The following is a 17,775-nucleotide window of genomic DNA, read 5'->3' as shown; positions in this document are numbered from 1 at the left end:
ATTTCCCCCCCCCTCCCCCCCCCCCCCCCCCCCCCCCCAACAGCTTCTCTTTCCAATTATTTATGCAAACTATGCTCAATGAGAATCATTGTTTTGATTCTGAATTATGTTCCAGGTATCGTGATCCAAAGACAGGGCTACCTTATGCAACAAAAGAAGCTTTCAAAATTATTCGTGAACGGTATGGAATCCTCTCTTTATTTCTTCATGGCCAGTAGCTAGAAAAATGATTGGATGCTTTGCTTATCAGCTCACTTCTTGCTAAAGAAAATTCTTGAAAGCTGATCCTGATGCCTTTCATGATATCTTTGTTGGTTTCTAGTTTTATGGATGAAAATAACAATATCAAGAAAATGGCCATGGGTGATCTATTTGATTCGCTAGTTGGGACTGGATTTCATGGCAAGAGGAAGCGGTTGCCAACTTCAAATAGACGCAAAATGTCACATTTCTCCCGTTTTGCTAATTTTGGTATGACTTCTATTGTTGATATTGAATCTTCGGAATAGAGCCACGAAATATGGGGAATCAATATTGTTGTATTAGTTTTAGCAATAGCATGTCCATTTTAGCAACAGGCTTGTATAGTTGTCCGGCTTAGAGAAAGGATGACATTAATGAGAAAATCCGAGCAATTATCCGATTTCTAGGGTTTAGTCCAGCAATTATTTCAGTTTGGACCAAACAAAAGGTTTTTATTTTTATTTGTTGTGGTCAATTTAGCTGTAACACTTAACTGTGGCAAGTAACCTGCGCCCTTCTCACCTTCATGTGAGTTTCATCTGATGCAAGCACGGCACAGGGATGGTCCACCCAAGAAAGCACAAATTGTTTCTTCTGTTTATCAAAAAGAAAAGGGCAAATCATGGCATAAGATCACTGTTGAAACACTTGTATAATCTGTCCAAAAGCTGCCATTGATGTCTTTTGTTTGGTATTTTACGTACAAGAATTACTTGTGACAAATTTAGGTAGGTTTGGTGGCTCATTTTCTTTGTTGCCTCAACATGCACTTGTTCGATTTGATGCTAAATTGTTTGAATTATACATGCAATACTATTATTCACTGTTTCATTACTGTTAAAATGAGATTGGATAAATTAAAATAACTTTTAGGTATTGTGAAATTATAAAGAACATTTAAAATTTTAAACATTTGACAAAAAATAATTATATATTTTTAAAATATTACAGTAACCTTCTACTGAGTTCTATTGTACCCAAAATGCCTTTAATTACTTTTTAGAAAAGAAAACAAATACTAACTAAATTTGAAAAATTTTAAAATTAGCAAAATATTATTGAGAAGAAAACTTAAAATAAAATTGAATGAAATTAAATTAAATTGCAAAACAAATACATGTACTAAAAAAATTTATGTCCTATTTTTTAATATTTTTTTATCTAATTTGTAAGTTTTTAATATAATTTTTTTTTTTAATATTTTTTTATCTAATTTGTAAGTTCTTAATATAATTATCATTTTTTTAAACAATAATTAAGGTTACTGTGGGTTTATTAAAACTGCATAGGAGATTTGTGTAGCATTTTTTTAAAAGCAATTTTTTTAATGGAAAAAAGCCAAAGAAATCTTGTGTCAACTTTATAAACCATGATTAATTTTTTAAATCCATAATTCATTAAATTTTAGATTTGGATTAAATGAAAAAGCTAAACACTTGATTAATTAAATTTTATAAAAAAAATAATAAAAAAAATCTTTTTTTAAAAGGAAAAAAAACTAAGGAATCTCATGTCAACTTCATAAATCATGACACTCATAATCTATCAAATTTTAGACTCGGAATCTCATGTCAACTTCATAAATCATGACTGCTCTTTTAAACCCATAATCTATCAAATTTTAGACTCATATTGAACTAAAAAGCTAAATATTTTGCTAATTAAATTTTATAAAATGAAATAATAAAAAAGAATTAATCTAAAAAAATCTTGCAAGGTAAAACAACAATAATTATTATTATAGTTTTAAACCTCGATATGAAAGCTGATTTGAAACAAGCCTCGAATTATAAGTTAGGCTGATCATTGACCCTAGTCAATATAAAGATAAAAATAATTATTATTATAGTTTTAAAATTCAATTCGAGGATTATTCTAGGATAAAACCCTGATCACGGATCAAGTTGACCTTTAACTAGGATCAACATAAAAATAAAATTTATTATTATAATAGTTTCAATACCCAACTTTGGGATCGATCTGGGGCAAGACCGGGATTGAGCATTGACCCATATCAACCTAAGTAAAAATAATAATTATTATAATTTTAAAACTCGAATCGTGAGTCAATTTAAGATAAAATTTTATTATTATTATAGTTTTAAAATCCAACTTGAAAATTGACGCAAGGCAAGACTTGGGTCTCGAGTCAAGATAGTTAACATAGATTGAGTTAAGTTAATATATAAGTAAAATTTGTTCTTATCATATTTTTTAAACCTAACTTGGGAGTCGACTAAGAGAAAGATTCGAGTTACAAGTCGAAAGGATCAACTAAAATTAACCAAATAAAAAAAATAAAGCAATCTTGTTTTAACAAAAAAAAAGTTAATAACTATTTTCTCTATTCTTTTTTAAATCTCAATCAATTTAGATTGATGATGTTTTGTCTCTTGTCTACATAAAATGAAAAATAATTACCAAGTACAATCCAATATATACAAACACAAGATAAGATAATTGTTTGTTTAGTCCTATTCATTCTAGTCTAATCTTGTATATTCCATTCAATACACCAAACACTATATTACATAATATAAGTTTATATAAAAAACTTCATGGTTTATTTTTTCGGATTGAAATAATTATTTTGTATGATATTAAAGTTATTTTTTTCTAAATACTTATAAATCCAAATCTTACAACCAAATATTATTTAACAATCAACATTGTACCGGAGCTGAAGACATCATATTTTACTGAGTAGAGTCCATCAATTAAGTATTCTGGTGATATGTAGCCAAGGCACGCAACAATTGAATGTTAGATGGCATTCATTTTCTCCAATTCTCCTTGCTAGGCTGGCTTTCACATCTCTTAATTATTCTTAGCAATCCCGTTGCTAATGCGGTGGCGCTTCGGCCAGTCGAGTAGTGTGCTCTGCGTTCGGATGTGATTGAATTTAAGAGTACGAAAATTTTGAAAAAAAAAGCTTTTTTTTTTCATTAAATTAATTATTTTATATTTTCATATTATTTTGATGTAATAGTATTAAAAAATATATTTTAAAAAATTAAAAAAAATATTATTTTAATATATTTAAAAATAAAAATCATTTTAAAACAACAGCTCCTATAATACCAAAATAATACCGAACTAGCTTTAACTAGATTTCGTAAACATATACGAGTGGAACTCTCGAACTCAATGCGCAAGGTATAGAGATTCTCAAACCAAAAATTAGGTAGTCCAAGCTCTTTTTAGGCATTAACTTGCAGATTAGCTTCATTCGATCTGCTTCAAAACATTCACACCCTGTCCTCTCTAAGATGATGGTTTCTCAATTTTTTATGTCTGGTTTGAGGGAATTAAGGATTTACACCTTAGCGTTCCCTTAGAAGTCTTCTATAAATCTGCACATGATCTTCGTTATTAAAAACCCGTTGTAAGGTTTTATTACAAATACACGACTGTTATGTTTTCCGTAGACCATAAAGTTTCGAAAATTGCAGGAGTTTTAATTTTATAACACCAATATCGCAGAGACGAATTTGCTTATGAAAATAAAGTTGCAAGCATCAAGAAACAAGAATCTTAATACAAAAAGAAAACCAAGAATCTATCTAGCCTCAGGAATTCTGATAGTGAATTCATTGACCGAGCATGATAAGTTCTGTAAATATGAAGAATTTGCTACCGCCAAATCCCTTTCAGCAGCCAAAAACCTGGTTGTTTTGGCTGAGGCAATGCACCTTCACCACGCAACATTAGACATACAGCTTCTATGAATACGCAATCACATCCATGAAAAAGTCATCAGCACAATCATCCTACCTTGCGTCTAACAGTGAAATCGAGCATTCGTTTTCTGATAATGGTTTGCTCTGTTTTGGTAAACTTTCTTCAATAGCATCCCTTTCGATGAAGAAACCTGGATGCTTAGGCCTAGGCAATGCATCTTCATTACCCAGCATCAAAACCACACATGACATGTTCGGCCTATCTTCTCGATTTTCTTGCACACAGAGAAGACCCACATGAATTGAACGTAACACTTGAGATCGATTGAATGATTCAATTATTGATCCCGAAACCAGTTCTATAGGCCTTCCTTCTTGGAAAAGTCTCCAAGCCTGATAAATTAAAGCATGTTATTAATAACAACTGGTATCTTGAAGAAAATGTTTCAACTGCCACTGTGTTCCCTTCTAGGATCCAAATCCAAGCACAGGGCATGTCTGACATGCTTAACTTTGTCTGACTCGATTAGTTTACAAAATTTCTTCCTTCCTTTTTTTTTCCTCTCTCCTTTCTTTTTTACTTTTGCATATTTGAAGTGTACTGTCAGTAAACATGCTCATGCATCTGTTGGAACCTCATACAGGTACCACAAAGTAAATTAAATTGAAGAACATAGTTTCGAAACTTACATGCCCTAGAAGGTTGAGGCTATGATCCGGATGACAGAATCCTCTGTTCCTGTTCCCACTCACTATCTCTAGCATCAAGACTCCAAAGCTGAAGACGTCTGATTTTAGCGAGTAGACTCCATAATTTGCGTACTCTGGAGATATGTATCCACTGCACGTATTAGTAGAATGTTAAGTTGCATTTTGTGGAAAACCTATTCATAGGATGTGTTAAGTTGCATTTGCGGAAAAGGCAGATAAAATATTACTATGATGGAGCATTCACTTACTATGTACCAGCCACTTTATTAGTGTTGGCTTCAATTTCATTTCCTACAAAACTTCTAGCCAGTCCAAAGTCTGAAATTTTTGGTTTCAGTTCATAGTCGAGTAAAATATTGCTGGCTTTCAAATCTCTATGAATTACCCTTAGTCTTGAATCCTGGTGAAGATAAAGAAGTCCACGAGCAATCCCGTTGATGATGTTGTAGCGTGTCGGCCAATCTAGCAGCCTGCCCTTTGTATCACCTGCACAATTATCTGCTCAAGTCTGTTCACTATGGTTCATATCAGATCTATAAATACATGTGAAAGAAAAACAGAATAGGTGACGGCGATTAATACTTGATAAATTTCCAGTTATAATCACAAATTGATATGGCAGCCTCTTCGCCACTAACCCGTTGTCCTAAATGGTTCGAGGATGCTCATAGCTTCTGTTCCCAAATTAAGTTAGCTACCAAGCTTAGTTTTAGGTCATTGCTCAAAGCATGACCTCTCAAACAGTTGATTTTGGTGTTCGTACAATGCCATGAAATGTACACTCTGTTTTTTTTTTTTTTTGAGAAGTGAAGTGTGCTAACTAAAATGTATTTGTTCAGGTTTTGAGAGATTCATACCGAAAATAAAAAAGTTCAAGCTTTTGTTAGGCAAAAACTCGTAGATGAGCATCGTTTCATCTCCTTCAATGCAGCATCCTAGAAGCTTCACCAGATTCTGATGTTGAAGTTTCACAATACACTTAACTTCATTTTTGAACTCATTAACTCCTTGTCTTGAATCATTAGAAAGCCTCTTCACAGCTATTTCTCGTCCATCTCTCAGTGTTCCCTGCAAATAATCAGTCATTATCATAAGCATTGTCCTGTGAAAGTTGGAAAGCAAGGTATGATGTGGCAAACTACTAGTAACTGTTAGGAAATTATAAGTTGAAACTCTTACCAAGTAGTCATCGTTTTATGCTTGGAAATAGTCAGTCTCATGGTCGAAGTTCCCAGTAAATACAGTGGTTTTCAGAGTTTGTACAACGAAATATGGAAGCTGTCACTTTGCGTGATTAATTATAAAGTAGTACCTTATAAACAGGTCCGAAGCCCCCTTCTCCGAGTTTATTTTCAACAGAAAAATTATTTGTTGCACGAACCACGGTACCCAAATCAAACAACGGTAAGTCCAAATCATCTTTCTTATGTGGATTTCTTTGCAAATCACCTGTCATTTGCCATGCAAGCAGAGATTTTAAGAATAAATAGAAGCAGGGGATCTGATCTATTCTCTGTTACATTAAAATTTCCTTGACATGTCTATTATAACGTGCTCCTATCAATTTGTAGTTGCAACTTATGTGTAGATGTTCGTGGATTGAACAACGAACCCTTTTTTTGCTGCTTCTTTTTCCAAACATAGACCAAGGCTAGGACAAGGAAGAGAATGGTTGTAGACAATGCGGTGCTTACTATGATCCTTCTCTTTACATTGGATTTTGTATGAATCTTCAAGAAGTCACCATTATCTATACCATGACAGTGAAAAACTGGAGTTAGAATGACAATAATAGGAAATTCCCAGATCCCATTGTAGTTTTTTGGTACTGGAAGCATTTCAATAGCTGCCATGGTAATTCTACTCACGGCAGAGTAAAAAGTGATAAATCAAGCCATTGATCTTGTTGTTCTTAAAGTTCTTTAAAGCCAGGTAGTCTATGCATGTCATGTTATCATGGTATATACATACAAAGGAACTCTCATTGCTTCACGTCACAAGATGTTCTATAAAACCATGATACGATAATTAGACAAAATAACAATAAATTTTGTTTTTGATTCATTTGATTTCTCATTTCAGCTTTCGATTGAATTTGAGTGTTTCGCATTGTGGGGCGGGAGCTAAAGATAGAAACAAACAACAAACACATAATTTTTTATTAGTAAAAGAGGTTGCAAACATGAATACTAAATTCACATAATTATAGATTGAAGTCTATTTTCTTAGAAGGTCCTTAAATAGGCCATAAACCCCAACTCAACTAGAAAAAAAAAATTACAAAGAAAAAAAACATAAAATCCAAAAAAAAATAGGAAATTCAAAAATAATAATGCAAATCATAAAAATTATCAAAACAAGGGTTTGAGAACGAGATTTTTAAAATTTAAAGATCTAACAATCAGAATAGTGATTTCATGCTACATTAAGGAAAACATTCTCTACAAATTCATGTTAATAGTAATTTCATGCTATATTAAGGAAAACATTCTTTACAAATTCATGTTAAAATTTGAATGCAATCCAACAATCAAATTAAAAATTAAAAATTATGATTTTTTTAAGTTGTTATTCTAATTTAATATGACCAAACCTCATTTTTAACTTAAATATATTCCACTAGTCTATAAATACATCAACTAGATTATTCATATAATATGTTTAGTATAAATTTTTATCTATTTATGACAAAAATACACCTAACTGCGTAAAATTACCAGCTATTGCTGTTGTAAGATTGATTATACCAATTAGCTTTTTATGGTAATGGTTTTAAAAAATCATCTTTAGTTGTGGTTTTTAAAAAGCAAGTTTTAAAAAATATTGGTTAAAAATATTATGAGACAAACTTTTACATGCAAAATTAATAAATGAAAAACAAATCTTCACACCAAATTTTGTAGACTGAAGATAAATTCATACCTAGATCTGATGCCGCCATCCGTATATAAACATCTTGATCGTTTTCAGAAAGTATTCTAATATCAATCAGGTCACCGAACCAAAGCAAGCCCCCACTTCCTCCATTCCTGATGTCCAAATTTGAATATGCTGTACAGCTGCAGTTCTTTAAGCACGTGTTCTTGCACTCCTCAAGATTCATGCTCGAGTTAATCCAAGATGATTTTATCTCAGGCAATTTCGCTTTGGAAAGCTTTTGAAACCCATCACCAGAACAATTTAGTGGAGTCTTTCTTACACAACCTTTTGACCAATCCATCTTGTTCCAATCTCTTGAGTTATTTGGTACAAATCCTTTCAAGCAATCACACAATGGAGAGTTGTGAATACTACAGATACCATTTGCACCACACAGTGCATACCTTCCACAATTATCAGTATTTCCTATCTCGTATAGCAGCCAACTCTGTGTGCTCTCAATCCACACGAGGTTGTGGTTTTCACCATCGTGAGTTATCATGATCCTCCAATGTGTTGATTTGTTAACAAGATGCTCCCTGAAAAATATCTCCTTCTCATTGGAAACGAATTCATATGTGTACAAGGGATTTGGTCTTAAATACGGTGTACCACTGTACCGCACGCCATTCCATGGCCCTGACCGTTGCCTCACTTTCGAATTATCCATCAATAGTACCTCGGAATATCCATGAGGAACAAGAATACATGTAAAGTTACCTCTGGAAGGATCATCCGGTGACTTCCATGATGTCATGTTCCAGTCCATGCCCGTTATTTTATTCCGTCCTAGCTTCATTTCTGGCAATAGAGTATCAGTTGGGTGTTCAAAACTCTGCCACAAGGGATTTTCCAAGCTGCCATCACCCTTCTCCTTCACAACAAGGTTTCCTGAATCCAAAAGTTGAGCTGTTGGATTAGTTGTTGGTCTCGACGAGTTAGAGGACCAAATCAAGCTCCTATCATGATCGAGAAGGACAAGACTTCCTTCGTTAGTAAGTCTGAAAACGCCTGAAGAATCATTAAGGGGGGTTTCTCTGTTAGCAACCCAAACTACAGTGACGACAGGTATTGTGCCATACCATATCCCCACGTATCGGTTTGTTGATTTGCCAGGGCTAAAAAATCCTAATACATAGGTCCCTTCTGCTGAAACAATTGTGTCCCCATCCCTAATGGAATGAGTTGTGTTCATGGTATCAATACATTCGGCTGCTTCTCCTATAAGCAATAAAGTTATGAGAAAAGTAGGAATGTAATCCATTGGAACCCTCTTGATTTTCTTGTTGCTCACTTTCTTGTTCTATATATAATGGGCGGTTTTAACGTGAAAATTTATTCATGATTTAACATAACAGTAATCTGAAATGATATTCCATTTCAGCGAAAAACTTTATTTGCAGTCAACATCGACATGCGGAAGGATAGACGAGAGTACAGGAGAAAGGTGACGGGGAAAGAATATTTTGTACTTGTTCATCGTCTGCAAGTGGTGATTGGCTCAAACAAATTAAACAAATGATTAATGACCCTACAGAATTAAGAAGAAATCCTTCGTTGCTTGACTTTACGATGTCTGCTGTGGCTTAATTACCTCTGTTAACGCTCACCCTCTTCCAGGACTCTCTCCGGGATTTTCTTCTGTTGAGAACCATCATTGTACCCGAATATTGCCGGGGTAGGTTCATAAAATTTACTTAATATTTTAATTAATTTAAAATATTTAAGTCGAAGAAATTAAAATAAATCAACTTGTAGATATTTTTTAAATGAATGAGTATTTTGTGTAAGTAATTAATCATGCTCAATTTTGAAGATAAACATAATTATCCAAAAAATAATATAAATTAAAAATGATAAATTATTAACTATCAAATCCTTGATATTTAGAATCTTTTCTTACAAATGTTAACTTGTCTTCAGTGTTGATATTATTTTTTAAAGAAAAAAAACCAATTTTATATTCGTTGTTAGTGTCATTAATTTTTTAAAAACCATGCATCTTAATTATATTGATGAATTATCATTTATTAAACCTCAATTATGGTAAAAACAAAATTACATTTAATCATTATCTTTTTTTAAGGCTCTATGAAGAATTATTATTTTTTAACAACAATTATTATTTTCATACTAATTTTAAGGAAAAATAAAGAAGAAAACAAGAAAAATCATTGTTAAATAATAATACTATAAATTATATATTGAAATGTTATCTAATAGCTTCAAATATAATATTAAATACTATAAATTATATATTGAAATGTTATTTAATAGCTGAAGCTATTGAATTTAAATTAATTTTTTAATATAATATTGGAGATTCAATAATGATCATGAATCTATATAAATTTTAAATTTATATTTTAAAATTTTATCTAATTGTTTAAGTTATTGAATACTAGTTCTTTAACCATTATTAAAAATAAAAATCATTTTGTTAGGTTGTGTAAAAAAAATAAAAAATAAAAAATAAAAAACATTAATTAATTATTCGTGAAACATTGATAATGAAAAATTAATAAATAATTAAAAAAGAAAAGAATATAAAATGTTTGTTTTTTATACTTTATACGCTATCTTCTTTTAAACATCCATCCACAGGGCTGTGATTAAAACAATACGCATGCGAGGACGGTTGACACACTTGATTATGGGTTATATATTCTATTCAACTTCCAAGAAGTCTATAACTTTTGGGAGTTCAATGCAACTATTTTTCAAAGAAGAAAAAACCTTGGCTTTATCATCTTAGATAGACTTCTATTATTCTCAAGAAGTTTGACTATCAATCAGTATTTTTTTACAGGGTTGAATGAAGAATAACTGTTTTTCATAATTATTATTATTTTTATATAAGTTTTGAAAAAATAATAAGAAATTCAAAATCATGAAAAAAAATCATTATTTTCTGGTGATGTCATATAAAAAATAAAAAATAATCATTAATTACTTGATTAAAATTTATATTGAGAAATAATAAAAGATTAGATATTTAAAAAACAAACAAGGAAGAAAGTTGGGTGGAGCATGCATGAGGCATCTGTGCATGGGTTTGGTGGAAACTAGGCTCGAGCTCCTAGGTTAGTCATGCCCGGCCTAGGACCTTCAAAAAATTTCTATGTAAAAGGGGGGTGACATGTCGGTCATGATGAGCAATGCATCGGCCGTAAGCCACCACCAGCGGTGGCTCTGCAACTCTAGAACTACTGCCTGCAACTTTGACCATCATTTTTTCTTGAAAAAATAGTGGATGATGTTTTTGCCTCGCACACTTGATTTCTACATTATTTCTTATCTAAAACAATGAAAAATCATTCTAAAAACATGTGAAAACCTATTTTGAAAGTCTAAACACGTTCTAATGAATCTTAGAAACCGCGCCTACCAACTGGAAACTAGCATTGGTACTCAACATTAAAGCGAAATGGAGAATCGAAGTAACATGATTTCACAACTTACATGCCAATGCAGGTTCAGTTTGCTGGTCTGGATGACTGAATCCTCTGTTCCAGTTCCCTCTCACTATCTCCAGCATCAATACTCCAAAGCTAAACACATCTGATTTCGGTTAGTAAAGTCCAGATTTTGCATGCTGTGGGGATATGTAACTATTAAAGTAATCTAAATTAACATAAAAAAGTACGAATATAAGAAAGAAGGAAATTAAAATTTTCATTAATATATTTATTGTTGTTTTAATCTAAATATAAAAAGATTTTATATAGGTGAAATTAAAAATATATTCAATCCTTAATAAATAAAATAAAAAAATATATTATTTAACATCTCCCCTTAAATTTACGATGTGACAACTACAAATATTGAGAGCTTGTAATATAGAAAACAAAAATAAGAAATAGCATGCAACTTGGTAAATAAATCTGCAATCTATAAGAAAGAAGAAACAAATGGCAAAGTAATGGTGTCATTCTTGAGATGATGACAAGTAAGATGACAATCGATCTTAATATGCTTAGTTTGTTCATGAAAAATCGAGTAGTGAACAATATGAATAGAACTCTAGTTATGACAATATATAAGAATAAGATGAGAAAGTGAAACTCCCATATCCATAAGTAACCAATATAACCAAACAATCTTTTTAGTAGTAGATGTTATAATATGATATTCTACTTCGATTGAAGATTGAGAAACAATAGATTGTTTCTTTCTCTTCCAAGAAATAAAAGAATCACCTAAAAAATATAGAAACTAGTAATAGACTTGTGATTAGAGTATGCACACAGTTCTAGAAAAAAGGTGGATGGAAGTAAAAAAATCTGAGAGAATGTAGCTTAAAGATATCACAAAATATAAAGAATAACTGCCTAGTGAGGAGAAGCAGCAAATTAACTAACAACATGAATAACATATGCTATATATGGATGAGTAATGGTGAGATATACCAAGCTCCTAACAATAATACGGTATAAAGTAGGATCTGTTAAAAATAAACCATCAGAAGAAGAATACTTTGTGTTAACTTCATTCGGAGTATCTATAGTCTTGCTATCAGTAAGTCTAATCCGTTCAAGAATATCTACAACATATTTCAACAAAGGAAAAAAAAGAAAACCCTAGATGAGTAAACTATCTTAATACCCAGGAAATACCGAAGATAACCATTAATGTTATCATCAATAATAATCATGTCATCCATATATAAGGATAAAATGATACAACCTGCATCAGTGCACTTAATAAAAAGAGCAGAATCATGACTACTTGAAACAAATTCAAGAAATAAAATCACAACAGAAAATTTCTCAAACCGAGTATGAGGTGCTTGTTTAAGATCATGTCATACTTTCTTAAGCTTACAAACAAACCCAAAGTTATGCAAAACGCCAGGAGGAGGCACCATATAAACTTATTATTGAAGATCTCCCTTCAATAAAATATTTTTAATATCAAGTTGAGAGATATGCCATTGACGAACTAAAAAAATGATAATAAGAGTATGAATAGTAGTTATTTTTGCAATAGGGGCAAATGTCTCCTTATAATCCATACCATACTATTGAAAGTATCCTTTTGTAACCAACCTAGCTTTATATCACTCAATAGACCCATCAAAATTAGTCTTGATCTTATATACCTAACGACAACCAACAATACTATTACTAGGAGGTAGCGGAAATCCCAAGTATTTGTCTTATGCAAAGCAGAAAATTTCTCATCCATAGTTTGTTACCAAATAGGATCAAGAATTTTCTCTTTATAGGAAAAGGACTTAAAGAGACAATGAATAGAAGCTAAAAAGAAAGTAAATGATATTGAAGAATAACAAAAATAAACAAAATCTAATAACTTTGTGGATTTACGAATACGTATGGATTGATGTAAAGGTGGATCCATAATCTCAGATTAAGCTTGAGAGGTTGTAGATGAGAATGGAATTTTAGATGTGTCGGAGAGTAAATAGTTACAGATTGATGAGGACAAATTGGCCAAACATAGGGAGGGATACTTAAGGTACTAGAAATATGAGATGATAAACTATCAACATTTTTAGAAAATGGATATATATGAATAAGATCAAGTCTAATTAGGCTATAAATAGTGGATGAAATAGAAAAAAAAAATATGTTTGAAAAAGATAACATGATGAGACATTAAGTTTCTATGTTATTGGATTAAAATAACGAGACCTCTTTTTACCTTTACCATAACCCAAAAAGACATAAATAACAGATTAATAGGACATCTTGTTGCGTTTTACATGAAGACCAAGAACAAAACATGTACAACCAAATACTCTAAAAGAGGGATAATTAGGGACATAACCATATAATTTTTTTAAAAAAGAAAAACCTAAATTAAGAGAAGATGAAATTGTATTCATCAAACTTATAACAGTAAGGACAACTTCTCCTAAAACTCACTAGGAAAAACAATAGACAACAAGAGAAAATGAGCAGTTTACAATGTGCCTATATTTTCTTTTAGCAATTTTATTTTGCTTAAGCGTATCTATACATGAAGTTTGATGAATGGTTCCATCCAATTAATGCATAAATTAGTGATAGAAATAGTCTTGAATGTGGAGGGGTTCAAGGAAAAGAAATAGAGAGAACATATGCAAAGTGACCAGACACTAGAGGTGAAGAAAAAAGAGGAGGAGAACTTATGATTTCTTTTTTTAATTAATTAAGATGTGTTGTTATAGTGTGGTTGCTAATTAGAAAAAAAAAATGCATTACTTATAAGGAAGAAAAACCCTTCATTCCTTTGGGCGGGTTCAACCAAAGTAGAAATGAATTAATTAACTTGGTACAAATGACCTTGGGAGGTCATAATGAGATGGGTTACCATGTATAAGTGAAGGCATAGCTGTATCTGATGAGGAAATAGGATTTGAGATAAAATTAGAGATACCTTATCTATTAATGAAATAGGACAAGTTCGTCTTCCTAATTCTTGAAAGAATTCGGAATGAAGATGATATAATATGGGGAAGGTCCCTTCATAGAAGTTGTAGATAAGAGTGTTAGCTTTTCAAGAATCTAACTCCATCTAATTTAGAGTTCTAGAACTCCAGGTATAAATAAAAATACGAGGGGAGGTCAAGCTTTCACCTCTACTGGCAGATTAAGCCAAGTCGATAAAACAATGAAATTTATTCATATTAATGGTAGAATTTGTTTTCTTGCCCTTCATAAAATGTGTAATATTGTGTCTTAATCTTCTAAGAGGAATAAACTATGATTGAAATTGAATTCATAATGTCCACTTGGGCTACTAATGATTCATAATGTTCACTTGGGCTACTAATGAGCTGAAAATATTAAAAGTATAATAATGAGAAATGTAAGTGAGATGTAAGTGAGAAAGAAAAAAATGGTAAAAGAGAAATGAATATTATTGTCATTGGTGCTGTTTGTTATGATATGTGGATTAATATGAAATAATGATGGGTGCTTGTGGTTTTAGGAGGAATCATAAGAGGAGTACAATAACAATAGGGGAATGCAAGTCGAGCATCTATAATAGGTAAATGCTCGGTACCTATATCTCCTCTGGTTAATAATTATTTTAACTAATTATTGAACTATAGTTTTGGTACTTATTAATAAGGAAAATAAAAAGGGAAAAGAAAAGGTTAAATGATGGGAAAAGGAAAATGGAGAACTAGATTTAATTTATGGGTTCTCCCAAAGGAAATGAACACTAACAATGAACTTTAGAAATGACTCTTCTAGATATGAAAGACTAATGATGTTAGCCAAGTTGGCTAACATCTACATGATTGGTACATGAGAGGATAAATATAGAACTTGATTAATTATTTAGGTTTATAATAGTTAATGATATATGTTGCTGACATCAATATCGGTAAGATTTATGGGAATTTATTAGCTTTCTGAGGTGAAAGCTAATGATGTCAAGAATCTTTGACATTGGCATACCTGAGGACCTTCTAAGGTAACATGGAACATTGATTAACTATTTTGGCCCGAAAATAGTTAATAACACCAACGATTGTGTTAGTGTTGATATTTTCATGAATTTGATGAGTTGACCTCAGGATGGGCAATTAAAAACACTAATAGGGGTCATTAATGTCGACATTAGTCTTCTAAATATAAAGAGAAGTGGCAAGGTGAATACCTTCAACCAAAGATTGGATTACAAAAGAAAAAAAGAAAAAAAAAAAGAGGACATAGTTATAGGAAACTAATTTGCTAATCCTTAAAAGAAACTAGTTGTGTTGTATAGAATTTCATATGACTTAAGTAGGCAGATGTGTTGTATAATTTTTCTTCCATGAAATAATTTGTATTTTTTTAATTATATAAAAAATTTATGTTTTACAGGTCCCTCCAATTCATGTCAGAAGTAAAATTTAGGTTCCTTGATCTCTTTTTGTATAAGTTATGAACTTAAGGAATATGTAATTTTGTTATGCATTAAACATGTAACCTGAATATATTAGTATACTACTTGCATTATTTTGTGTTTGGAATATTAAATGTATCAATATATGATTTGAATATTATAATGTACTAGCTTATGTTTAGAATGCTAAACTGTGTTGTATTTATATATAAAATTTTAGCTCTTAGATGGTTCTTTTACTTACTAATTTATGCATGTGATATGAGACAAAGATTGAGTATGAAGATCTGTCCTATATATATTCTCGAATGAATTAAATGGTTGATTTTGATCAAATATAGATGTGTTTATGGGTGGGATATGATTATACATGCATGCAGGGTAAATTATTGATAACTTGAAATCTCCCGATATAGGAGAGATTCTGCTGAAATTTTGTTAGAAGTTTTAGTGAACTCAATGTATGTGTTTGTATATATATATATATATTATGCTTCATTTACCCTTTATATGAGAGTTAAATGAATAAACTAATCTAACTATTGGGGTTCTTACAATAACCTTAAGCATGACTTTATTCGTGGTCATCATGATATTTGTGTTAAGCTCATCGCTTGTTTTAGCACTAGTATGCCAGCTAAAAAGAGCATGACTAAGCTCTTTACCATCATCTAATAAAAAAATGAAAGCTATAGAACATATATCTATATATTAAACGAGGAAATGTTAAACATGAAAGATTTACTTAAACCTATTTTTGTTGAAGCCCTAATTAGTTGAGCCCACAACTACTCTTTAAAGGAATGCTTGTATACTCTTCTTGTTAAGAATCTTCTTAACTTAAAACAAACAATGAAAAACATATTTGAGTACAAGAAACAAGTGTGACTAGACAAGAACTCCATTGTTTTCATAATGTCATCACTCTTTTACTAGGGCATCAAAGAGGAACACTAAAGGATCCATTTATGATTGCATGACATTCCTTAAACTTTTAACCACACCTCGTACCACCATACGTGCTAAGGTGTTTGTTGCTATCTAGAGAAAGAATTTCATGGGATACCCACTTTTAACGAAGAGTGACCTGGACACAAGGAACTCTAATAATTTTCTATACAGACACAATATTTTTTTATAAAAGACATACATCACTTTTCTAGATAATGATTATTTAACTATTAATATCTTTACAAATGACACACATAACATAATAACCCTTTATTTTCTAGGAAAATACTACTATTAGTGTCTTCATCAATAGCAAGCATAACCCAACACCTTATGACTTAATTCTTTATGAAAATATGTTTCTTCTCCTAAAGTAAGTTCAAGGACTAAATCTATAAATACTCCAATCATAAATAAAAATAAAATAAGATAATTCTTAAAACTCTATACATAACTATTAAAGACAATATCATACAATCTCATTAATAGCCCATCAATTCTAGAAATCAGCATTAATCATCTAATAATTCCATGAATCACTAATTACTACCAAATCATTTTTAAAATCGCAAACAACCACTCAAAAATTCTTACAACATACAATTTTTCTTACTTTCTCTTGCTATTTTTCAGTTTAGTATACATTATTTTTCCCTCCCACGTCCTACTACTTAAGAAAGGGAGAAGTTCATGTGCCCATATAAAACTTGTTTTGCAGACACTCAAACAGCCGCTTTTATATTTTGTTTTAAAGCAGGACCTTAAAATTAGCTTGCATGCTTGGCACTTGGATATGTTTTGCTTAATTGGGATGTCAAAATCGTATTTTGAAGGGCTAGATAATCACTTTGACTGAATTCACTATAGTGTGGTAATAAGACTAATAGTGAAGAAAGGAGGCCAGGGCAGCGAATGCCTTTTATGCTCTAGTGCAACTCAATTTCTGATCGTGACATGAAGGTAATTAGCCTAATCCTTCATTTCTTTAGACTTTATTTTCAACTGTTTTTATATTTCTGGATAGAAAATAATTTGACTAGCTGCGAACAGTATTTGTGGGCTGAAGTGATGGATTTCAAGATTCACACTTAATAGTCTTAAAAAACAAAAATGAAAGTAAAAGAAAGCAGTTCCGTCTTGATGTGAACAGTACTAAATGTAATCTATCTCGCCTCTAATTGTGTGATCGTGAATTGATTCACCGAACAAGATGTATTCTGTCTTGAGCAAGTATTTGCTTCAGCCAAATCCCTTTCATTAAAAAAACCTGGTTGTTTTGGCGGAGGCAATGCACCTTCCCCACAAAGCATTAGAACTACAGATGACATGTTTGGCCTATCATTTGGACTGCATTGCACACATAAAAGACCCACATGAATTGAACGAAGCACTTCAGATAAGTTGTATGATTCTGCTACTGATTCAGGAA

The 17,775-nt window shown here is 31.5% G+C and overlaps 2 protein-coding genes across 4 annotated transcripts in view; one reads left to right on the top strand and one right to left on the bottom strand.

The window, feature by feature from the left end:
• The window catches only part of SWC2 (DNA binding protein SWC2), a 6,296-nt gene extending 5,308 nt beyond the window's left edge, over nucleotides 1–988 (top strand). For all 3 annotated transcript variants that reach the window (XM_011004162.1, XM_011004161.1, XM_011004159.1), the window contains exons 11-12: nucleotides 116–181; nucleotides 323–988. In XM_011004162.1, the coding sequence (XP_011002464.1) occupies nucleotides 116–181; nucleotides 323–509 (253 nt within the window). In that variant the 3' untranslated portion in view covers nucleotides 510–988. The remainder of the gene's footprint in view (nucleotides 1–115; nucleotides 182–322) is intronic.
• A 2,814-nt stretch (nucleotides 989–3,802) lies between these two features.
• LOC105109451 (G-type lectin S-receptor-like serine/threonine-protein kinase At4g27290) lies at nucleotides 3,803–8,811 on the bottom strand. Its single transcript, XM_011004173.1, has 8 exons — nucleotides 7,557–8,811; nucleotides 6,247–6,384; nucleotides 5,947–6,083; nucleotides 5,492–5,702; nucleotides 4,883–5,120; nucleotides 4,614–4,764; nucleotides 4,018–4,316; nucleotides 3,803–3,935 (listed from the first exon to the last, which is right to left on the bottom strand). The coding sequence occupies exons 1-8, from the start codon at nucleotides 8,746–8,748 to the stop codon at nucleotides 3,803–3,805; spliced, it is 2,499 nt and encodes an 832-aa protein (XP_011002475.1). The 5' UTR covers nucleotides 8,749–8,811.
• Between the last annotated feature and the right edge of the window lie 8,964 nt (nucleotides 8,812–17,775).

Source organism: Populus euphratica, unplaced genomic scaffold (genome assembly GCF_000495115.2).
Source record: "Populus euphratica unplaced genomic scaffold, PopEup_1.0 scaffold218.1, whole genome shotgun sequence".
NCBI lineage: Eukaryota > Viridiplantae > Streptophyta > Magnoliopsida > Malpighiales > Salicaceae > Populus > Populus euphratica.
Note: the sequence above shows the minus strand (reverse complement) of the source record. Positions and strands in the feature narration are given on the sequence as shown.

Coding starts and splice junctions, on each gene's coding strand:
- LOC105109451 (XM_011004173.1), bottom strand. CDS start 8,748: ATGAACACAACTCATTCCATTAGGGATGGGGACACAATTGTTTCAGCA. Junction 5,703..5,946: donor GCTTCGGACCTGTTTATAAG/GTACTACTTTAT, acceptor GATTATTTGCAG/GGAACACTGAGAGATGGACG. Junction 4,317..4,613: donor GCCTCAACCTTCTAGGGCAT/GTAAGTTTCGAA, acceptor TTAATTTATCAG/GCTTGGAGACTTTTCCAAGA.